At 41.7% G+C, this 24,608-nt stretch overlaps 1 protein-coding gene across 8 annotated transcripts in view; it reads right to left on the bottom strand.

Annotated features, from left to right (window-relative positions):
* Positions 1-140: 140 nt before the first annotated feature.
* The window catches only part of ZSCAN30 (zinc finger and SCAN domain containing 30), a 41,187-nt gene continuing 16,719 nt past the window's right edge, over positions 141-24,608 (bottom strand). For 2 of the 8 annotated variants that reach the window (XM_074383620.1, XM_010335433.3), the window contains exons 2-4: positions 12,987-13,497; positions 12,566-12,704; positions 571-3,922 (exon numbers count right to left, since the gene is read on the bottom strand). In XM_074383620.1, coding sequence (XP_074239721.1) covers positions 2,991-3,922; positions 12,566-12,704; positions 12,987-13,394 — 1,479 coding nt within the window. In that variant the 5' untranslated portion in view covers positions 13,395-13,497 and the 3' untranslated portion in view covers positions 571-2,990. Of the gene's footprint in view, positions 3,923-12,528; positions 12,705-12,986; positions 14,712-16,279; positions 16,403-19,554; positions 20,024-24,608 lie in introns of those variants that run through there. The other 6 variants (XM_074383617.1, XM_074383618.1, XM_074383619.1 and 3 more) reach the window with 6 other exon arrangements.

Below are 24,608 nucleotides of genomic sequence, written 5' to 3'. Positions count from 1 at the left end.
GGTCAAGAGATCGAGACCATTCTGGTCAACATGGTGAAACCCCGTCTCTACTAAAAATACAAAAAATTAGCTGGGGATGGTGGCGCGTGCCTGTAATCCCAGCTACTCAGGAGGCTGAGGCAGGAGAATTGCCTGAACCCAGGAGGCGGAGGTTGCGGTGAGCCGAGATCGTGCCATTGCACTCCAGCCTGGGTAACAAGAGTGAAACTCCGCCTCAAAAAAAAAGAAGACCCTTCTTGCTCTCATTCCCATTGTCTTTCAACAACAACTAAATCTCAGATGCCCCCTCACTTTGGTTAACCGCAGGCCCAGAGACTGGCTATTTTAGTTTCCTGACATGTTTTGGCCCAGGAAATAGAAACTGAGAACACCAATTCCCTGTCTTCTTCCCACAACCTCTTCCCCATCCTCCTGTCATTAGCTCCATGCATGTTATTGTGTTCCCTATTCCTGAGTGAATAATTTCAAAGCAAACTTTTAAAACTCAAGTTTTATTACATCTTGCATTACATTCTAATAATAAACAGTTCAAGTATACACTCAAAGGTATAAATTTTGAAATTAGTTACCAAAAATTATTTACTCAACAGTTTTACTAAAAATAATAGGATTGGGAAAAATAAACACTAATAGACAGTACTCCAAAATGTTAACATTTCTATGGGCAATGAGATTGGAGGTGATTTATACTTTCTCATTTTCTGTATTACCAACATTTAGAATTCACAATCAGGAGAGAAACCTATTAAATGATATTTAAGACATTAAATCTGATTGTCAACTATAGGAAAAGGCAACTCACTATCCATTTGAAGGATCCCTTTAGACTTCTGATCTACCTCACTTGATAACTGCACAACCTCTAGACACAAAAGGAGTGAATTGTCCCCCGAATTTCACTTCCCCTATTACCCACAACTGCAGTGATATGGTTTGGCTCTGTGTTCCCATCGAAATCTCATCTTGAATTGTAATCCCCAGGTGTTGAGAGAGGGACCTGGTGAGAGATGATTAGATCACAGGGGCAGATTTTCCCCTTGCTGTTCTCATGATAGTGAGTGAATTCTCATGAGATCTGGTTTTTTGGTAAGTGCCTGGCATTTCCCCTGCACTCACTCTCTTGCCACCTTGTGAAGAAGGTGCCTGCTTCCCCTTCACCTTCAGCCATGATTCAAGTTTCCTGAGGCCTCCCCAGCCCTGCAGAACTGTGAGCCAATTAAACCTCTCTTGTTTATAAATTACCCAGTCTGAGGCAGTATCTTTATAGCAGTGTAAAATGGACTAATAGAAGCAGTGATCACAAGTCTTCTTTAGAAATGACACCATCTAGAATGACATCTTAGTAGAGGAATCAAACTTTCTCTTAGGTAATTAATTGCCCTCAGCAATTGTGGGTTAATTAAAAATGCCAAAATAAAAATCAGCAGAGACTTACAGGCAGCGGTTATAGCACATATAATGATGATAAGATAGGATCTGGAGACACCCCTTCATCAGAACTCGACTCTGCAGCAGGAATTAGTTACCATAAAGCCTGGCTCAGAATCCCCATGTGTTGGTTTCCCTCTTCCTCTTAAAATCACAGAATTGGGGAACCTATCCTAGACCCAGTGTGACCTATGAGACCCTAAAGTGCTCAGAATTAGTGTAGTGAGAGACTCTGGTGCATCTTATGGGAAAAGGCATGTATGCACACAGGGAAAGAATGCATCTCAAGAGGCCAGAGAGACAGTGGGGACTGGAGTGTCTCATGACTCTGGGAGTCAGGAAGTGGGAAGCATAAAGGAACACAGTGATCTGCAGGCATGTATACACATAGGGAAAGAATGCATATCAGAGGCCCAAGAGACAGTGGGGACTAGAGTGTTTGTGTCTCATGACTCTGGGACTCAGGAAGTGGGAAGTATGAAGAAACACAGTGATCTGCCTTCCCAGGCTCCACTATTCCCCCTTCCCTGCCCCCTTCCCTCCTTTCCAGGCTTGCAGACCCTGAGCTGTTATACTTGAGGGCAGTAAATATTTGTTGAATTACTCCCTCAAAATCCTTTAAAAAAAATTAGGTCTATGACAATTTCTGCAGTAGAGTCGTGATGAAGGGGTGTCTCTAGATCCTGTTCTTCTCTTTACCCCTGCTCTTGCTACCTTCTACCCGCCTTTAGGTCTAACTGAGATGTCATCATAACCAGGAAGTCTTTAGTGATTCATAGACCATGTTTAGGTATCTCTGCCATGTACTTTGACAGAACCCTGCATTTTTCCCACCAAAGCATTTATCACACTTTACTGTAATAACTGTTTAGTATATATGCATATCTTATTAGCCCTTAACTCTTGGAGGGTAATGATCATGTTCACCTCAATGCATAGCACATAGCAGGTGCTCAATAAACAAGTAGACCTGCACTGACCTCAGCAGGAAACTCAAGGTTGAGGAGAGAACTGGCAAGGGGGCAGAATGAGGCAGCATTCCTTAGGTACTAGTTAACTGCCTCAGAAACTATTAAACTAATAGCATAATTCAGTATTTCACAATCCCTCAATCCAACATTTCAGATAGTTGAATAACTCTCAGCACATACCTCCACCTGCCAAAATACAAATCCTCTTTCCAGGTACATTTGCCATCCTATAAGACCCTCTTTCAAAATCTCTGTCCCAATCCTGACACTACTGTGAAGGTGCCCAGTGGAAATTGTATCTGAGTTGGCAGGGAGTGGAGCGAAGAGGATACTGATAAGTCTTATCTGGAAATGGGTTAGGCATTTTGAGGAAATATCTACCATTCTTTTTGGAGAAGACCTGGGTAAAATTTTTCTTCCATTCAACAAGTCAATAACCATAACAAACATCTTTGTGTGGATGTCCTCTTGGAGTACTGAACTGGCTGGAAGGACAGAAGTCCTGCTCTCAGGAAACTTCTGTTTTCTGTGTAGTCTCACCCTACAGTGAATTCCTTGCATTTCACAATTGTATAACTCTTACCCACAGAGTTAAACTCTGGTGTGTGTTCTCTGATGCTGCATAAGGCCTGACCTATGCCTAAATGTTTTTCTACATTCACTACATTCATAAGGCTTCTCTCCAGTGTGAATTCTCTGGTGCTGGGTGAGGGCTGAGCTCTGATTGAAGGATTTTCCACATTCATTACATTCATAAGGTTTCTCTCCAGTGTGAATTCTTTGATGTTCAATAAGGATAGAGCTTCTACCAAAAGCTTTACCACACTCAATACATTCATAGCCTTTATCTCCTGTGTGAATTTTCTTATGCTGAATAAGGGCTGAGCTCCGGCTGAAGGCTTTCCCACATTCTCCACATTCATAAGGCTTCTCTCCAGTATGGATTCTCCGGTGCCTGATGAGCTCTGAGCTGCCCCTGAAGGCTTTTCCACATTCACAACATTCATAAGGTTTTTCACCACTATGAATTCTCTGATGTCTAACAAGGTCTGAGCTCAAACTGAAGGCTTTGCCACATTCTTTACATGCATAAGGTCTCTCTCCAGTATGAATTCTCTGATGTCTGATCAGCTTTGAGCTCTGGCAAAAAGCCTTCCCACAATCAAAGCACTCATAGAGCTTTTCCCCAGAGTGAACTCTCTGTTGTGTAATATCATTTGAATTCATACTGAAACTTCCTTCACTCTCATGAGATTCAAGGACACTGTGTTCTGTGGGGATTCTTTTGTTAAAGGTTGCCAGAGTGAGATGTCTTTCCTGAGAAGGAAGCTGACTGATTTTGTTCCCTGCAGCATTTCCCTTTTGCTTCTTAGACTTGTCCAGACCTCCCAAAGTTTCTTCAACTATCTGTTTGGAAGGTGTTTCCCCAGGAAGTTTTCCTGGAGATATCATAGCTGCTGAAGCTACACATTCAATAATTTCTTGCTTTGCCATCAACACTTTGCCAGCCACCATCTTGCCATCTACAAATGTGAATAGAAAGTGCAGATAGCATTTACTTCCCATGACAGAAGAAAGGAAACTGTTGTAGCAGGAACAGAAAATAAACCTAATGAAATAGATATTTACCTATTAAAAGGACAACTCTCAAAACTAGATTCCCAATCTAGAATTCAGAGAAGTAGCCTGGGGTAGCAAAATACGGCCCCCTCAGAGAGTAATGTAGACAAAGAAATGAATTAGTGTTGGAAAAGAGGGATAGTGAACAAGATATTAGTTAGAGGAAATAGTGACAAACAGGAATATTGGTGATAAACCAGGAAGCTAGGAGACAATCATGGGTTAGAGAAGATGCATTCTTAGGTAACGAGATAATGGCGGGGGGGAAGTAAAAAGAAATGATCAGGATAAAGAAAGCTATCTAAGATGCTTAAATCTGTGGTCTCCTAGGAACATCAGAGAACAGAAGATATGATTAGGAAATACTCTGAGAGTTAGCACTGAACAGAGGTAGTGGGCAGGAACTAGAAAGCATTAAGGTAATTTCAGATTCTGATAGGTTTCAAATCAATCAAATCATTATAAGCAAACAGAATAAGACACAGACCCAGAAAAAAGACATACAGGTTCCTGACTCATTCTTGAGTCAGGTGGGAATTTAATATTAAAAAATTTTTTCACTTAAATTATCCATGGATACAAAATAATCTTATAGTTTTACTTCTTAAAATGTATACATGGCCAAAGAAAGCGGTGGAGACAACTCCTTCTTTGAGCATTTATACAAAAACATGACTGCCCAGAGCCAAATCTTCTGGCTCTCACACAACATGCCCCATCTTTAGTAGTCTCCTGTTATGAGTTAGTGGAAATCTATCTTGATAAGTACAGTAACTCATAATAGGAAGCTACTAGAGATGGAGCATATTTTATCAGCCATCTACTGGTTATATCTAGGGATTTCTAGTGACTAGAAATGGCTGATATAACTTGAATTATTTTATTCTGAAAAATTGTTAAGTTGGTCTCATCTTCCCAAAAGTCCTCTAAATGTATATGCATTTTATAGATCAGGAAACAGGCTCAGAGAGGCTAACTGAAGCCATAGAATTAATAATTGTTGGAGTTAGGATTCAAATAAACATTCTTAACATCAAAGCTTGCAATCTTTATGCTATCTGCCTTCCCTATTGGAAGGATGCAGGACCATAGTTGCACTGAAATGAAATGTAACTTAAAAATCATTTGGCCGGGCGCGGTGGCTCAAGCCTGTAATCCCAGCACTTTGGGAGGCCGAGGTGGGTGGATCACGAGGTCAAGAGATCAAGACCATCCTGGTCAACATGGTGAAACCCCGTCTCTACTAAAAAAAATACAAAACATTAGCTGGACAGGGTGGCGTGTGCCTGTAATCCCAGCTACTCAGGAGGCTGAGGCAGGAGAATTGCCTGAACCCAGGAGGCAAAGGTTGCGGTGAGCCGAGATTGTGCCATTGCACTCCAGCCTGGGTAACAAGAGTGAAACTCCGTCTCAAAAAAAAAAAAAATCATTTAAATCTGGCTTTGGAAAAGCATTACATTTTTATATAAAAATGAATACCTATTTCTGATATTGAGTTTATAACATTTCAAGCATAACAAAAAAGCATCACAGTTGATACCTGACAAAAGGAGAGGGCTGTCTGGCTTCCCGTTTCCCCATTCCTTACCAGAAATTAAACACAGAAACATCACCTCTAAAATTCATATTGCCCTTAAATTTTAGATAGAAATTTGAATTATTCAGTTTCACTTATTCAAAAAGAAAACATTTATGAAAAAATATGCTTGTATACAATAAAGGCATAAAAATTAAAAGTATCAAATAGGTTATTAAAGTCAGAGACCTGACAGCCTAATGATAAATTTTCTAAAAGTAAGAAGTAGGTCAAATTATTAAGAGTACCAATTATAGGGTATAAGCTGACAATATAATTGTGTAAGGGCAAAATTAAAGGCAATGAAAATCAGAAAAGCAATGTAACTTACCTTACTTTAAATATATCTTCAAATTCTATAACTACATGAAGTCAAATTATGAGAAAAAACTAACCTCAGATGTATACATCAGGAAGACATCAAGATTTTTATTTGTTCAACTATATATTTATTATTATATTAAAAAATCAGAATAGATAGCCAACTAGAGAAATTCTTAGAAAAGACAAATAGAGATTACAATCTGAGGCTAGGTGTGGTGGCTCACACCTGTAATCCCAGCACTTTTGGAGGCTAAGGCAGGCAGATCACTTGAGGCCAGGGGAGTCCAAGATCAACCTGGCCAATGGGCAAAACGCTATCTCTACTAAAAATAGAAAAATTAGCTAGGCATGGTGGTGCATGCCTATATTCCCAGCTACTCAGGTGGCTGAGGCACAAGATTCACTTGAACCTGGGATGTGGAAGTTGCAGTGAGCCAAGATCATGCCACTGCATAACAGAAAGATACTGTCTCAAAAACAAATAAAGAAAAAGAACGATTACAATAAGAAATGGTCACTTGATTATTTAGAAATACTGGCATAGAGATAACCCAATGAATCCAATTAATATCTCCCAAGAATGAAAACTGATTCATAATCAGGCCCAAGTCTGGAGGTTGGAGGGTGGGGTACAAATGTATAGAAGGCTCTTTGGAGAAGAAATAAAGTACAGGTTTCTCTGTTAGAAGAGCTCTTCTGTTTTTGTTTGTTTGTTTGTTTTTAACAGAGTCTTATCCTGTCACTCAGGCTGGAGTTTAGGGTACAATTATAAGTCACTGCAGCCTTGAAATCCTGGATTCAAGGGATCCTCCCCACTCAGACTCCCCAGTAACTAGGAGTACAGGTGCATACCATTCCACCCAGTTAATTTTTTAAATTTTTTGTAGACTTGGGGTCTTGCCAGGTTGCCCAGACTGGTCTTGAACTGCTGGGCTCAAGCAATCCTCCTGGCTCAGCCTCCCAAAGTGCTGGGACTACAGGCATGAGCCACCACACCCAGTTAGCTATTCTCTTTAACACACCTCCTGTTATTCCCACTTGTTCTCTGGGGTGGCTCCTCAGTGAGTTCTACCAGCTCAGCACTTCAGTGAGCAATTCCATCCTGTTTGGTTTAAAATCCTTTTAACTAGGGATGTGGTCTTCAATTGTACATTGAAGAGTATGCTTTTAGCCTTAATGCTATATCAGTGATGCCACTGCTCACCTAGTTCCCCTTTACCAATATGATGTCTCCTTCCCTCAGCCACCGTGAATTTTGGCTTCCTATCATCTGAATGTCTCTGTCCCCCAAAAATTCATATGTTGAAGTCCTAACCCCCAAGGTGATGGTATTAGGGAGTATAGCCTTTTGGAAAGTGACTAGGTCTTGAGGGCTTAGTGCCCATTTTATAAGGGCCTAGGGTGCTCACTTGCCCCTTACATCATGTGAGGACACATGAAAAGGTGCCATCAACGAGAAAGTGGGACCTCACCAAATACCAAATCTGCAAGCACCTTGAACTTCTCAGCCTCCAGAACTGTAAGAAGTAAATCTGTGTTGTTTACAAGCCACTTGGTTGATGGCATTTTGTTATAGCAATCCTAATGGATTAAAACAGCTCCTAACTACACAGAAGTGCCTCCTTCTGTAGAGTTACCCTGGCTGATGACAGCCACTTGGCCCAGGAAGTACCTTCCTCCCTCATTGCCCCATCTCTGCCTCAAGAAGAGACAATTTTGCAGTGCAATTATTCTTCAGAGGCCCATGAAACACTCCAAGGATTAGACCAAGGCTGATTGTAACTGAGACCACATCATGGCTTGCTCTTTTCCCTTCCTAATCCTGCATCTCTCCCTCCATTACAGATTTTTCCTGAAGAACACATCTTCAATAAATTGCCTGCACCCAAGTCTCCATCTCAGGCTCTACTTATGGCAAGGCAAACTATAAAGCTAGTGAAACACCTATAAGAAACTTATAACTCAAGGTTGTAAAAATGGCATGATGACTCTTACAAACATATCACAGTGGGCCCCTCCAGCAACTTAAACCTCATGACCTAGGTGAAAGCTGTAAAAGGATCCACATCAATTCTTCAGAGGCAGGGCTGACTAGGACTTTAAGACTGAAAAGAGACTAGCATAAGGGAGACTTAAGAGGAACCCAGTCAAGGCCATTCATGACCATGGGACCAGGCATAAACAGAGAATGAGTAAACCTTGCTTAGGCCAAGGACATTGGAAAGATAGAACAACTATTACTGATAAGGTGACTGAATCAACAACATACTGCCACTATGAAGTAGTAAACAAATAAACAGTTATAAAATGTAACAGATAAGGGTTGGGGGGTGAATATATTTTATATCAATCAGATCTTCATTAGAGTATTTTATTTTGTCTTGATCCCCAAACTTCAAATGAATGTGGAGAAACTGAAGCATGTCCAGAGAAAAGCGGCAAGATATCCAGACAGACAGAACACAAATGGGATCAGAGGGAGTGAGAGACTTAGTTAAAACAAGATCAAAGTGCCACGTACTCACTCCATTCAAGTATAAATTGTGTTTTATGAGGACTCTGTAAATGAAAGTGGATTCTTAATAAATTAAAGCTGGGAGTATTTCATATGGACATAAGAAAGAACTTTACTATAGTATGTTTGCTAGGGCCTCCATAACAAAATACCACAAAATGGGTGGTAAATAACAGAAATCTCTTTTCTCACAATTCTAGAGGCTAGAAGTCCAAGATCAAGGTGTCAGCAGGTTTGGTTGGTTTGGTTTCTTCTGAGGCCAATCTCTCTCCTTGGCTTGCAGATGATGGCTTTTTTTTTTTTTTTTTTTTTTTTTTTTTTTTTTGGTTTTTGTTTTTGAGACAGTCTCACTCTGTCACTCAGGCTGGAATGCAGTGGTGTAATCCTGGCTCACTGCAACCTCCATTTTCTGGGCTCAGGTGATCCTCCTGTCTCAGCCTCCCAAGTAGCTGGGACTATAGGCATGCACCATCACGCCCGGCTAATTTTTGTATTTTTAGTAAAGACGGGGTTTCACAGTGGTCTCGAACTCTTGACCTCAAGCGATCTGCCTGCCTCAACCTCCCAAAGTGCTGCGATTACAAGCATGAGCCACTGTACCTGGCCACAGATGGCCACTTTCTTTCTAGGTCCCACAAGATCAACCCTTGGTCTGTGTTGTGCCCTAATCTTTTCTTTTAAGGACATCAATTATTTTGGATTAAGCCCACCCTAATGATCTCATTTTAACCTTTATAAAGGTCCTATGTCTAAAAAAAATACAGTCATACTCTAAGGTTCTGGGTAGGGGTTAGAGCTTCAATATGCAAATTTTGTAGGGACACAACTCATCCTGTAATAGCAATATGAAAAAGTCCACGAGGCACTTAAGAAATTACAACAGTCTCTGTTCCTCAAGATCTTAAAAAAAGAAAGTAGAAATAATCTACCTAAATGATTTCAACATTTACCTGATTTAAGACAGGGTACTTAATGAGATGAATTTTCTTTTCTTTAAATTTAAGTTCCAGGATACATGTGCAGGACGTGCAGGTTTGTCACATAGGTAAATGTGTGTCATGGTGGTTTGCTGCACCTATCAACCCATCACCTAGGTATTAAGCCCCACATGTATTAGCTATTTATCCTGATGCTTTCTCTCCGACCCTCATTGGCCCAGTGTGTGTTGTTCCCCTCCCTGTTTCCATGTTCTCTCACTGTTCAGCTCAGTTGTGGTCTTGATTTGCATTTGTCTAATGATCAGTGATGTTGAGCTATTTTTCATGTTTGTTGGTGCATAAATGTCTTCTTTTGAGAAGTCTCTGTTCATGTCCTTTGCCCACTTTTTAATGGGGTTGTTTGGTTTTGTCTTGTACATTTGTTTATGTTTCTTATAGATCCTGGATATTACACCTTTGTTACACAGATTGCAAAAATGTTTTCCCATTCTGTAGGTTATCTATTCACTCTGATAATAGTTTATTTTGCTGTGAAGCTCTTTAGTATAATTACATCCCATTTGTCAATTTTTGCTTCTGTTACAATTGTTTTTGACATTTTTGTCATGAAATCTTTGCCCATGCCTACGCTCTGAATGGTATCACCTAGATTTTCTTCTAGGGATTTTATAGTTTTAGGTTTTATATTTAAGTCTTTAGTCCATCTTGAGTCAATTTTTGTATAAGGTGTAAAGGAGGGATCCAGTTTCAATTTTCTGTGTATGGCTAGCCAGTTTTCCCATCACCACTTATTAAATGGAGAATCATTTCCCCACTGCTTTTGTCAGGTTTGCGAAATATCCACTGGTTGTAGATGTGCAGTCTTATTTCTCAGATCTCTACTCTGTTCTATTGGTCTGTGTCTGTTTTCATACCAGTACCACGCTGTTTGGGTTACAGTAGCCTCATATAATGCAGATTGAAGGCAGGTGGCATGATGCTTCCAGCTTTGTTCTTTTGCTTAGGATTGTCTTAACTATAAGGGTTGTTTTTTGGTTCCATATAGATTTTAAAGCAGTTTTTTTTTCCAATTCTGTGAAGAATGTTAATGGTAGTTTAATGGGAATAGCATTGAATCTACAAATTACTTTGTGCAGTATGGCCATTTTCATGATATGATTCTTCCTATCCATGAGTATGGAATGTTTCTCCACTTGTTTGTGTCCTCTCTGATTTCCTTGAGCAGCAGTTTGTAGTCTTCCTTGAAGAGGCCCTTCACTTCCCTTGTTAGCTGTATTCCTAGGTATTTTATTCTCTTTGTAGCAATTGTGATTGGGAGTTAATCATGATTTGGCTCTCTACTTGTCTATTGTTGTACAGGTGTACAGTACAGGCATAGAGATATAAGAATCTCTGTATATAGAAATGATTGTGATTTTTGTACATTGATTTTGTATCCTGAGACTTTGCTGCAGTTGCTTATTGGCTTAAGAAGCTTTGGGGCTGAGACAATGGGGTTTTCTAGACATAGAATCATGTTATCTGCAAAGAGAGAAGTTTGACTTCCTCCTTTGCCTCTTTTGAGATGAACCTTCAAAACCCGTTTTAATATAGCACCTGCTTCGTTCCGAAGATACTTAAGAAGGCCTGCTTGACTAATGGTAGTATCAGGGTATGATGCCTAGGGAAGGTTGGGAGGGAGTTTCCCAAAAGAATTCAGTAGATGGATTCCTTTGGTGAACTGCTGAGGTCCAGCATCTGGCCCTTGGGTTTATGTCCACATATGCCTAATTTTATCATCATACAAAAAACAGATTTATCTTTTGGGATAGATGCTCATTAACCAAGCCCATGAAACTCAGTAATAAAACCAGAATGAGAATTAATAAGTAATATAACCATCACATGGACCACACTGAATGAGTGCATTTTCTTATTATACTTAAGCTTCATGGGAAGTTAACGAAATTGCTTAGTGAAGACAAAATCAGAAGCGTAGTCAGATGTAACAAAAGATTAATGAGAACAAGCTAATAGGCCTAATTTATCTTCTGCCCATAAGGATGATTTTGCCAATAACATAATCAAAGTCTTTTCACTTCTAATCCTTGGCATCTGTGACAGCTATCAATTTATTGCCTCAGTTTCAAATCTACACTTCATTGCCCTGTATGTGATAGCGGAACATTTGCCAGATGGCATGATGTGAGCTTTATCAATAGAGGGGATTGCAGAGGAACTGGAAGAAAGGGCTTTTCTTCCTGGTTCAGACATGTTCTTTGTGTTTGTTTCTGTAGCACATGGGACATCTAGCAGTGGACACCACAATGATTTCCAAAGACACCATCTCTATGGGTAGCTGCCCAGTGAGTTCTATATCAGGTCACCTCCCCATGAGGAGCTTCTAGCACCCCAGAGTGTGGCTCCTCAATGAGTTCTGCCAGCTCAGCACTGCAGTGACATCTCCATCCACTGGGCTAAAGCTGTGTCCTCTCCAGTAAGGCCTGGATTTTAGCCCTGGCAGGGAAGGGGAAGTTGTGGCACCGTCCTGCAGATTTGTTCCTACCTTGTATGTTCTGCTTCAGCCCTAGAGACACTCTATATCTATTATTCCTATATTCTTCGGAATTTTACTTTCTAACACTTAGCAGTTAATAATTCTTAATATTAAACTTTCCCTGTTCAAGTGATTATGTGGTTTCTATTACTGATACAGTATCCATGTCCATCTTAGGGACTGCCTTGCCAATGAAACCAAAATTAAATAACAGAATATTGATCTTTGAATATTATGGATATTTAGCCAGGCATGGTGGTGTACAACTGTAGTCCTAGCTACTCTAGAAGCTGAGACAGGAGGATCACTTGAACCCAGGGTTTCAAGGCTTCTGCTGCAGTAGGCTGTGGTTGTACCAGTGTACTCTAGCCTGAGTGATAGAGTGAGACCCCATCTCAAAAAAAAAAAAGAGAGAGAAAAAAATAATTATGGGTATTATAGAATTTATTACTAAAGACTTTAATTCTTAACCCAAAATTATAAATGATACTTGAATTTCAGATTCTAAGCATAGACAAAGGAAGAATATTTCTAGGCAAAGAAGCCTTTCCACAATACTTGGTGATAACCACAAGTGGCTGTCATTAAGAATGAACCATGCCACAGATGACAGTTCTCACCTCCATCCTCAACCCCAAATGGACTGGGGCTTCTCACCTCTCTCCTGGAAAGCCTCGGGCTCCTGAGTCTCACTCTTGTACTGGTTCTGTAAGGGCTTCAGCGGGCTATTCAGAGACTCCAGTGCTCCTGTGGATGTCATTTCCTGCCAGACCATTTCTTGGCCATGAGCTGTGTCCTAGGAGTAATCAAGTACCAGCACTATCATTCTGAGGATACACAAGTAGAAAACTCCTAGAGCAACAGGGCAGCATAAGAAGAATCAAAAACTCATTCAAATGATTACAGAAAAAAAAATACGATTTAAGAGCCCTAGTGACTTGAACCCAATGAATGAATAATTAATAACCCAAAAGAAAGAAAATATGTAATTATCTGAGAGCTGAGTCAATGCCCCAATCACAATGGATTCCCCATTACTTAACAATAGATCAAACAAACAAAAATGTCTACCTCTTACCTGTTGCCTTGGCTCATCAAGTTCTTTTTCCAACTCCTCCAGCATAGTCACGGCTTCCTCTCCATTCTCTGGCTGATGCTCTCGCACCCAAGCTTTCAGCTCCTCAGGAAGGATGGCCAGGAACTGCTCCAGCACCAGCAGCTCCAGGATCTGCTCCTTGGAGTGCACCTCTGGTCTCAACCACTGACAGCAAAGGTCTCGGAGCCGGTTCAGAGCTTCCCGAGGGCCAGTGGAGTCAGAGTAACTAAATTGCCTGAACTGCTGCCGTAATACCTCTTGGCTCCAGGAGTTTCCCTGAAGGACAAAGTCCTGGCCCCAAACATAATTTTCTTCTTCAACCTTGACAACTAGAAGTCCTTCCTGTTCTTCTGGGGCATGGTAGGCCAAGACTGTGGCCTCTCCTGACATTCTGGGCAGAGACAGTCTGAAAAGCCTGCACAGGTGAGGCAGGGAGGAGATAGAGATTTGCGTCTGAGAGATTCCTTCTGAATTCCAACTCTTCAGGATACTCCTGAGGGTGGATAATGCTCCTGTTACACAGGGAAAATATGCACTTGGAATATAAATACAAGTTTTTGAAGGCCAGTTGCCAGGGAGCATAGTACTGTACAGAAAACAAACAGGGGGCTTCCACATAAATGATACACTTATAGATGATTCAGGATTTTTTCAGAATGTGAAAGAGAAAGTGTGAGTATGGCCAAAATCAATCTGACCTTTAGTAATACTGTTAGGAACAACATTAGGGATAATAAAATAGTGCTTGTAGATTATAGAAAGCAAGAAAAACACTATAGTATATGATTACATCTCAGAAATAACCAACATGTTATTGAGCACTAGCTGGACACTTAACATAAACTTTATATGCTTTTCCTAACTCTATAAGACAATCAAAATTATGCCCATTTTCCTAATGGGGCTACTGAAAGTCATAAGTTGACCAAAGACACACAGCCAGTGAGCAGCAGAACTGGGCTGCAACCAAAGTCTTTAGCTATTTCTATTAGTTATGGGGCATCCCAAAAGAAGGGAACTCACACTTAATAAGCAGCTACTATGGATCAAGCACTTTACCAATACTGTTTTACTGGAGCTTAAGAATAACATCATAAGATGTCATCATCTCAACTTTACAAATGAGGAAACTAAGTTTCCCGAAAGCCAAGTAATTTGTCCAAGCCTACAAACTGGTAAATAGCAAAGTTGAGACATAAACCCAGGTTGCTCAACTCTGCAGTACTTGCTCTTTTTATTTATTTTTATTACAGAATGGCTTGATGTCCAGGACAATCTTGGTGGATACTAAATTAGAAATGATGGTGAAATGTCAGGAACGAACCATGGAGAATGGGCAAGGTCAAGGTACAAACAAGGAAAAATTATTTTTGAGTCACAACAGGAACGAACCATGGAGAATGGGCAAGGTCAAGGTACAAACAAGGAAAAATTATTTTTGAGTCACAAGGTTCTGAAACAGCACAAAGAAAAATGGATTCTTTCTTTCTTTTTTTTTTTTTTTTTTTTTTTTGAGACAGAGTTTCGCTCTTGTTACCCAGGCTGGAGTGCAATGGCACGACCTCGGCTCACCGCAACCTCCGCCTCCTGAGTTCAGGCAATTCTCCTGCCTCCGCCTCCTGAGTAGCTGGGATTACAGGCAAGCGCCACCATGCCCAGCTAATTTTTTGTATTTTTAGTAGAGATGGGATTTCACCATGTTGACCAGAATGGTCTCGATCTCTTCACCTCGTGATCCACCCACCTTGGCCTCCCAAAGTGCTGGGATTACAGGCGTGAGCCACCGTGCCCGGCCTGAAAAATGGATTCTTTCAACAAATACTTGAGCATTTACTGTGTGCTATGCAGTGTATTAAAGAGAAGTCTCAGAATTAAAATATCTGTCCCAAATGACTCTTAGTGTAGTATTGGAAAGCAACAGGTAAACACAGTGATAAATCCAAGGACAGAGGTAAGTAGTCAAAGTAGCAGAAGGGAAAGATGGCTGACCAAAACCAAGGAAAGAGGGATGAGAAGAGCCAGGAAGAGCTGCCTGGAGACATCTCAGCAGAGTCTGATAAGAGTGAGCTAAGTGAGATGGAGAGGAAGGTCACTCAGGCAAAGGGAACAGTAGGTATGAGAGAATGTGGCCCACTGAGAAAACTGAAGGTAGTTTGGGGAGACCAGACTAATTGGTTGTCATTTCTGACTATGGCTCAAAATCAGCCATGGAACATAAACCCCAAGACAGACTTCCTGGATCAGAATCTCCATGGGTGGGGCTTTGATAAGTGCCACAAGAGCTTCTGATGAGTAGCCAGGTTAAGAACCCTGCACCAGAGCCTGAGCATAGTTAATGAATGGTGAGAGAGAAGGTCTAAGAGGTTGTGCTACAGAGTTTGCATTTGATCCCACCGCCACAGTGATGGCTGGAAGGTCTGTGTGCCCACCCACAGAGTGGTGTGGAGAAGACATGGGAAGGGGTTTGTTGCAACCATTCAGGAGAGAGACAGTGAGAGATTGAGCCATAGGAGGCAAAAGATAAAAAGATGGGTGATTTGACTGGATCTGACATACTGTACAGGATAAGGGTTTGGAAGAGAAAGGGGTCCAGGACTTAAGTTTGTGGCTGGCCCTGGTGGCTGGAGGATGATGGTGCTATTTGCTGAGCTATTCATTAAGAAAGTTAGATCTGGCCGGGCGCAGTGGCTCAAGCCTGTAATCCCAGCACTTTGGGAGGCCGAGGCGGGTGGATCACGAGGTCAAGAGATCGAGACCATCCTGGTCAACATGGTGAAACCCCGTCTCTACTAAAAATACAAAAAACTAGCTGGGCATGGTGGCACGTGCCTGTAATCCCAGCTACTCAGGAGGCTGAGGCACGAGAATTGCCTGAACCCAGGAGGCAGAGGTTGCGGTGAACCGAGATCGTGCCATTGCACTCCAGCCTGGGTAACAAGAGCAAAACTCCATCTCAAAAAAAAAAAAAAAAAGAAAAGAAAGTTAGATCTGAGATGCCTACAAAGCAGCATCTCCTAAATGGTGCTTTGCCAGATATTAATAGATTTTTCATACACATCTGAACACAAAAAACCTGGGGATATTTTTCCTTTTAATTTTTTAATGTAAAATACTAGAGACCAAGCATGATGGCTCATGCCTGTAATCCCAGCACTTTGAAAGGCCAAAGGCAGGAGGATCACTTGAGTCCAAGAGTTTGAGATCAACCTGGGCAACACAGTGAGATCCCATCCCCACAAAACATTTACAAATTAGCCAGGTGTAGTGGCACTCACCTGTGGTCCCAGCTACTCAGGAGGCTGAAGTGGGAGGATTGCTTGAGCCCGTGAGGTCGGGGCTACAGTAAGTATGATTGCTTTACTGAACTCCAGCCTGAGTGACAGTGTGAGACTCTGTCCCTATTAAAAAAAAAAAAAAGAGAGAGAGAGAGAGAGAAAAGAACTTTCAACCCAGAATTTCATATCCAGCCAAACTAAGCTTCACCAGCGAAGGAAAAGCAAAATCTTTTGTTAACAAGTAAGTACTCAGAGATTTCATCACCACCAGGCCTGCTTTACAAGAGCTTCTGAAAGAAGCACTACACATAGAAAGGAACAACCAGTATCAGCCTTTCCAAAAATATACCAAAAAGCAAAGAGCATAACATAATGAAGAATTTACATCAACTAATGGGCAAAAACAGCCAGCTAACATCAAATGGCAGTATCAAACTCTCATATATTATTATTAATCCTAAATTTAAATCGACTAAATCCCCCCATCAAAAGACACAGCCAAAACCCATCGGTATGCTGCATCCAGACCCATCTCACATGTAAGGAAACACAAAGACTCAAAACAAAGGGATGGAGAAAGATTTACCAACCAAATGGAGAGCAAAAATAAATAAATAAATAAAAAGCAGGAGTTGTAATTCTCGCCTCTGATAAAATAGACTTTAAAGCAACAAAGATCAAAAGAGGCGAAGAAGGACATCGCATAATGGTAAAAGGATCAATGCAACAAGAAGAGCTAACGATCCTAAATATATACACACCCAATTCAGGAACACCCAGATACATAAGACTTATAAAGAGACTTAGACTTCCACACAATAATAGTGGGAGACCTCAACATCAATATCAGACAGATCAACGAGACAGAAAATTAACAAGGATATCCAGGACTTGAACTCAGATCCGGAACAAGTAAACTTAATAAACATTTACAGAACTCTCCACTTTAAATACACAAAATATACACTCTTATCAGTACCACATCACACCTACTCACAGTTTTAAATGAAATATTGGTTGGCTTGTTTTTTTCTTCACTCATTTTTTTTTCTTTAAAAAAAAACAAGCGGCATCATATGTTCATAAAAATACATCTCTAACAAGGCTTCCAATCCCCCGTCTACCTCACCAGAATTGCTAACTTATTTACTGATTTACTTAAAAGAAAAACATATGTTTACTCAAAAGGGTAACAGAGCACAAGCTACTATGAAGAACTGAATGACTAGTAAGGGCCAGAGCTATAGAAACAGATGTAAAAACCTTATGAAAAGAATAGACCTTAAGGAGATATATGCTCTTAACCCCAAACAGTGCAAAGTTCCCTGCAGCAATCATGACATTCACTAAGAATTGAGGAGAAACAATTAGCTCCTTTACTCATGAAAAAAAAAAAGAAAGAAAGAAAGAAAAAAAAAATACTAAACACATTTCTTTAGTTCTTATTATGTGACAACAGACATTTAAGAAATTTCATATCTTTTTTTTTTTTTTTTTTTTTTTTTGAGATGGAGTCTCACTCTGTCACCAGGCTGGAGTGCATTGGCTCAATCTTGGCTCACTGCAATCTCCACTTCCTGGGTTTGAGCCATTCTCCTACTTCTGCCTCCAGAGTAGCTTGGATTACAGGTATGCACCACCACACCCAGCTAATTTTTGTATTTTTAGTAGAGACAGAGTTTCACCATGTTTGCCAGGATGGTCTCAGTCTCTTGACCTTGTGATCCACCTGCCTCAGCCTCCCAAAGTGCTGGGATGACAGGCATGAGCCACCGTGCCCAGCCATTTCATGGTATCTTCTCTGAGCAGAGTAACAGGAAAACAAAAGTTTTTGTTTAAATAAAATTGTGTGACAATTAATGCATTGTCAGATCTGTGCATGGATGTGTACACAGCATTTCTCAAGAGCTACATCACATTAATGTGCGTTCTTCACTTAGTGACCATTACTCTATGTTATGTCCCTTGCTTTTTAATGTTGGTGATATTATTCAATTTTTAATGTGGTCTGTGGCTGAGGGAAGATCTTGGTCATAAACATTCATCTCTGCTCCCTCCCCATCTCCTTCACAGGTTCACCCTCCACTACATCCGTCTATCAGGTGAACCCTAAGTCCTCTATTTTCACTCTCTACTTTCCTCCTAGGCAACTTCATTCTAATCTTTGGTTACCATTCAGTCTAGACCTCCCATCTGATCTCCTGATCTGTTTACTCACGGTTCCTCACTCCCATTGTAACTACTCTTGAATTTCTCAAAAGGACCTCAAACTCGGCACGTGCATAACCAACTCATGATTCTTCCCTGCTCCTCTCCCAATGGTCCTTCTCAAGAAGCAGGAACATCCATTTGGTTGCATACCCAGAAACATGGAAGCATCCCTAACACTGTCCTTTCCCCCACCTCCTTCCTTCCTTTAAATCCTGTTGATTTTATTTCCTCTTCCAGAATCTGCCCTTCCCCATCTCTGCCACCATCTTCATCCCAGTAACTACCCTGTCACACTGCACAAAAACTCACCAACTGGCTTCCCACATTCTCAGTCCCCATCAGTCTGTTATCTACATTGTAACCAGAGTGATCTTTACACATTGTGAACCTCATCACATTCTTCTCACCAGCTTTTTAAAAGTAAAAACAAAAACCTTCTAACCAAAGTGAGCTTAGGTACAGCCCTTCCCTTTGAGAGAAAGTGAGTCCCCAGTCCTCATCCAAGCAACCCAGACGGAACCTCCAGGGTACTTTTGGCCAATCCTGACTGCAGCAGCATCACTGTTATTATAATATACCTGTATTACAATGTCATGTAACAGATAATGTATCCGTTTGCTTACTTAGTTGTAACAGAAAACGCTAATTGAGGCTTCATGAGTCAAGCCCTGTCTACCTGCTTTAAGTGTCTTATTTCATCTTCACAGTGTAAGTTCAACCGTTCAGTTGAAGACTAGAGAGGTTACATAATTTGTTCCAGGTCATGTGCCCTGTAAGTGATGTAGTCTGGAATGTTCTGAAACCAAATAATCTGACTCCAGAGTCCTTACTTAGACGCCTACTCTGCTAAAATGCCTTTCACATTTGGACTCCCCACCAAATCAAAGAACCCTTCAGAAGAGGGCCTTTGTTTTCCTCACATTTGATATTTCAGTGCCTATTTGTGCAGGTATTTGTGCCAGCTGCTGAGCGAAGAGTTATAAAATAAGACAGTGTCTTTGCCATGACAGAACTTAAAAACAGCAGGAAGAGGCAGACATTAAACAGAAAGCATACATAATTACCTGACTCCATTGTGACTAAAACTACAAGGGGGAAGGCAGAAGGTGTTCTTAGAGTGACTGAGAAAGGATCTAGCCCAGACTCGGGGAGCCAAGAGAAAGGCTAAGACCCGACGCAAAAGAGAGAACGGGCAGGAAAGGGCCTGCTGGCGCGTGTCCGACTCCTGAGCCCGCAGCCCGGCCCAGGACGCGCTGGGTAAGTGCCTGAGGAGTCAGCTGACCGAAAACGCGGGTGGCTGAATGGGCAAACGGATGGCGGGACCGACCCACCGAGCGGCGGGCGGAACCCCAGGTACAGCCAACGCCCGGCCTGTGGCCGAGGGGTCGAAGAAAGGCGGCGCGGAGGCCGGACGCGGGACAGCAGCGGTTTGGGAAGCACCCGGGACTGCCCTTCCGGACCGCCCCACTCACTTTTGCTCTACCCGCTGCGGGAACCCACCCCCGGGAGAAACACAACAGACTCGGCCGCCCGCGCGCCGGAAGTGGGCGCCAGCGCGCCCCTCTAGCAGCCCGGAGGACCGCAGCTCTGTGGCGGACGCGGGTAGCGAGGAAGGGCGCGGATCCTGCTCAGAGCTGGCGGGGCCCTTGCAGAGTCCAAACGGTGGATTCGCGGCTGAAAGGGCGGAGAGCAGAAGATACAAATTAAATATCATTATATATTCGATATATACTTTAATATATAAAAATAATGCGTACATATTCAAACATATTTTTTCCTCCTGTCGCAGGCTAGTATAGCATCGAGAAAATAAAAACCGATAATCCGTGGTCTACATTTTGAGAGGAAAAGCAGCTGACCGCGCTCACGGCAGACCTGCTGACCGCGATGACTACAGTCCTAGGAGCTGCGGAGGGCTGCAGCGGGGACGGGGCCTGTCCCGGAAGGCCGAGGGCGCCAGGCGCTGCCGAGGGGTCGGCGCGGAGTGCTGGGCGAGAGAAGCTTGGAAGAATTTCCTCGGGGACTCTGCCCTCGAGCTGCGCCTGGCCGCGTGCTGGATCCTGACGCAGGAGGAGGAGCGCCACGGCTTTCCCGCGTAGGAAGCGGCAGGATCCAGGGCACAGCGGGGCGGGGTTCGGGACACTCGGAGTCGGCCCAGCATCTTGGCTGGCCAGATCCTAGGCTAAGGCGTTGGTTAGAGTGAGTTAGGTTGTGGAGAGTGTCAAATACCAGGCTCAGGTGTTAGAAATGCATTGAGTCATCAGTGCAGGCTATTCACATAACAGGGCTAGAACGGTGTTCAGGGCAGTGTCTATACCGTATAGAGCGGATTAAAGGGCAAAAGAGATGAAAGAATACAGGTGACACGTGAATTTACAAAATGTAATATAATCTGTGAAAATATGATTGAAACTAGGGCTGACATTGTAATAAAATCTGGGAAAATGTGATTGAAAAAGGGATGATGTCGCCATGGGAGGTCTTTTGGAAAATAAACGGGATTGTGAAATACCGTTTTGGAATAGGGGGAGGAAAAGGAGTTAGAAGAGGAGCTGCTCAGGGAGCGCCCAGGTGGTTCAAACATCATAAAAGCTACAGTGTTTCAGGAGGGGGAAAGGTGACTAGCAGATGCTGCAGAAAGCCAAAAGAGGGTAAGAACCAAGGTGATGCTGGAATTAGGGGGAATGGCAGGAGGACAAGAGAGAGATGTTATCTGTGGACAGTCCTTTCCAGTGCTTCAGAAGAGATGGTAGACTGAAAATAGACAATAATCTCTTTGAGAATTGTGATACTGCAACAAAGGAAAAAGGATACTGATTGAACTAAGCAAAAGAATTGAAAGTATTCTTTTTTAAAAGGGTAGTGGGGGCCTAATTAAATTTGTAGAAAAAAGGGTAAAGTTTAATAGGGACAAGAAATTGAAGATGGGAGAAAAGACAGCCAGCTGATGCGAAGGGAATGAGACCAGATAGGCTGGTGAAGTTGTCTCAGAAAAGGGAGATTTGTTCCTGAATAGGAGGAAAATGGAGGATGAGTGAGGACAGAAATACTGCAAGAGAGAAGTTGAAGGTGTTTATGTCAGATGACTCTGACCACAAAGATGTTAATTAGAAGATGTTACACTTGAGCCAGACCTTGAAGAATGTTACAACCAATGACTGAAAGAGCAACTAGGTATTTCAAGTTATGTTCTGTATTTACTATCCAATATGTAAGCCATTAACCACATATGGCTATGTGCAGAAAACAGCCGGTTTTCTACATGGCATGACAAGAGTAATGCCATCTTGAAGTGAAACCATCATAACGACCAGTGTATACCAAGACCACTCTTGTATACCAAGGCATTCCCCCCAGCAAGGTCAACAAACAATACCTCTAGGATAGATAACCTCTCAAAAAGAAACAATACCTGTGGCATACAAAACCCCTCGAAAAAATGCTTGTCTAACTTTCTCACTGGTCAGAGTTTTGCAAGAGGATCTCAGACATGACCAGCTGCATATGTTTTACCCAAAAAAAAGCTTGCTATAGGACGAATACTTTCTGCAGGGCAGGTATGGAGATCCATCATCTTAAGTCCCTACTAAATGTTTCTTTCTGAGAAGCTACATTTGTCAACTTAGCTACCTACACCTTTGGGGGCAGGTTTACATATACTTGCTTACTTGATATATGGCTGATAGGAACTGAGGAAGTAAAATTTTCATTTCATTGAATTTTAATTAATTTACATTTAAATTGCCACATAAGATTAGTGGTTCCACAGTGGACAGTGAAGCTAGCCTATACTGGTTTAAAACCCAATTAGTGAAATGAACAAAGTAAACACAGCAGATTTCTAATGAAGCACATCAGATAATGAGTGGCAAGAGAAAAAAAAAGACTATAAAATTGTCTTCTATATAAAAAGTCCATAAGGTTTATACATAGAGCATACTCAATTTGTTCATTTCTGTAAAGGATCTAGCAACACAGTTTTTTATGTAAGTACCCAATTTCCCCATTTTTAATGAACAAATAAATACCAATACCTGCTAACACTGCAGGGTGGGGAGGGGAGAGTGATACATACCTAAGAAAATTAGTGACTTCAATAATACACACTTCTCTATCATTTATTTATTTTCTTTTAAAAAATGTATTAACATCTGAATGCATATACTTTAGATAATAAAGTATCAATTGTGCTTAATTTTTCACAAATATATCAATGAAAGATGTTAATATAAAGAAATGTATGTGAAGGTATATGGGATGTCTCTGTACTATCTATCTTTGCAATAATAGATAAATTGAATTTTAAAATATCTTAATAAAAAGAAGGCAGAAATGGGGGAACAGGGAACAAATACATTTTCTATCCTTTACTGTGGGGCTTCAATAAACTATTAGACTTACACACTATATCCTGTGTCTCTTATTTGCTTATTTTTATTTTTGTTTCTCATTTGCATATTTACCACCTATTTTCCAGATCACTAATTCTTTCTTCAGTGATAATGTGCTTTTAAATACATTTCTGTAATTGAATTTTTAAATTCAGAATTTCTCTTTGGTTCAAATTCATATTCATTTTATTTTACTTTATTTATTTATTTTTGTTGTTGTTGTTGAGACGGAGTTTCGCTCTTGTTACCCAGGCTGGAGTGCAATGGCACGATCTCGGCTCACCGCAGCCTCTGCCTCCTGGGTTCAGGCAATTCTCCTGCCTCAGCCTCCTGAGTAGCTGGGATTACAGGCACGTGCCACCACACCCAGCTAATTTTTTGTATTTTTAGTAGAGACGAGGTTTCACCATGTTGACCAGGATGGTCTCGATCTCTTAACCTTGGGATCCACCTGCCTCGGCCTCCCAAAGTGCTGGGATTACAGGCTTGAGCCACCGCGCCCGGCCTATTTTATTTATTTTTTGAGACCAGGTCTTACTCTCTTGCCCAGACTGGAGTACAGTGGCGTGGTGTCAGCCCACTGCAACCTCCCCCTCCCAGGCTCAAGCCATTCTCCTGTCTCAGTCTCCTAAGTAGATGAGATTACAGGCACAAGCCTCTGCTGCCTGGCTAATTTTTTGTATTTTTAGTAGAGACAGGTTTCACCATGTTGGCCAGGCTGGTCTTGAACTCCTCACCTCAAATGATGCATCCACCTCGGTCTCCCAAAGTGTTGGGATTACAGGCGCGAGCCATTGTGCCCAGCCCATATCCATCATTTTCGAAAAGTTGTTTGTTTGTTTGTTTGTTTGTTTGTTTGAGATGGAGTCTCAGTCTGTGGTCCAGGCTGGAGTGCAGTGGTGTGATCTCGGCTCACTCCAATCTCAGCTTCCCCGGGTTCAAGCGATTCTCCTGCCTCAGCCTCCCAAGTAGCTGGGATTACAGGAATGTGCCACTATGCCAAGTTAATTTTTGTATTTTTAGTAGAGATGGGGTGTCACCATGTTGGCCAGGCTGGTCTCAAACTCCTGACCTCAAGTGATCTACCCATTTTGGCCTCCCAGAGTGCTGGGATTACAGTTGTGAGCCACCGAACCCCGCCTATTTTAGAAATATTTTTATGGTAAAACACGCATGCCATTAAATTTCCCATTTTAACAATTTTTTTTTTTTGATTGAGGTACTGTTTTTTATGGGGTTCTTAACCCTGCAATGCTCTCTGTATCTATTTTATTCTCAGCCGGGCCTCCCTCCTGGTGTCAATGCCTCACCCCTGTACATACTGTACCATCTAGAATAAAAAGCTGACTATAAATCTGGAATATCTAGAAAAAGGCCTGATTGTATTGGTGTAGTTCACTACCTCTCGTTGCTGCAGTCATGACAGCCAGGGGAACAGAACACCTTAATTGCCTTAATCTCAGTTGCCTGTTTACTTCTGATCACAGAAATCCCTGAAGGACATTGGGAGGTTACCTGGAAAGGGGAACAGGGAACAATTTTTAAGTGTACACTTCTGTATCAGTCCATTTTCATATTGCTGATAAAGACATACTCAAGACTGGGCAATTCACAAAAGAAAGAGGTTTAATTGGATTTACAGTTCCACATAGCTGGGGAGGTCTCACAAACATGGTGGAAGGTGAAAGACGTGTCTCACATGACAGCAGCAAGAGGGAGAACGAGAG

This window comes from Saimiri boliviensis, chromosome 13 (assembly GCF_048565385.1).
Source record: "Saimiri boliviensis isolate mSaiBol1 chromosome 13, mSaiBol1.pri, whole genome shotgun sequence".
Classification (NCBI taxonomy): domain Eukaryota; kingdom Metazoa; phylum Chordata; class Mammalia; order Primates; family Cebidae; genus Saimiri; species Saimiri boliviensis.
Note: the sequence above shows the minus strand (reverse complement) of the source record. Positions and strands in the feature narration are given on the sequence as shown.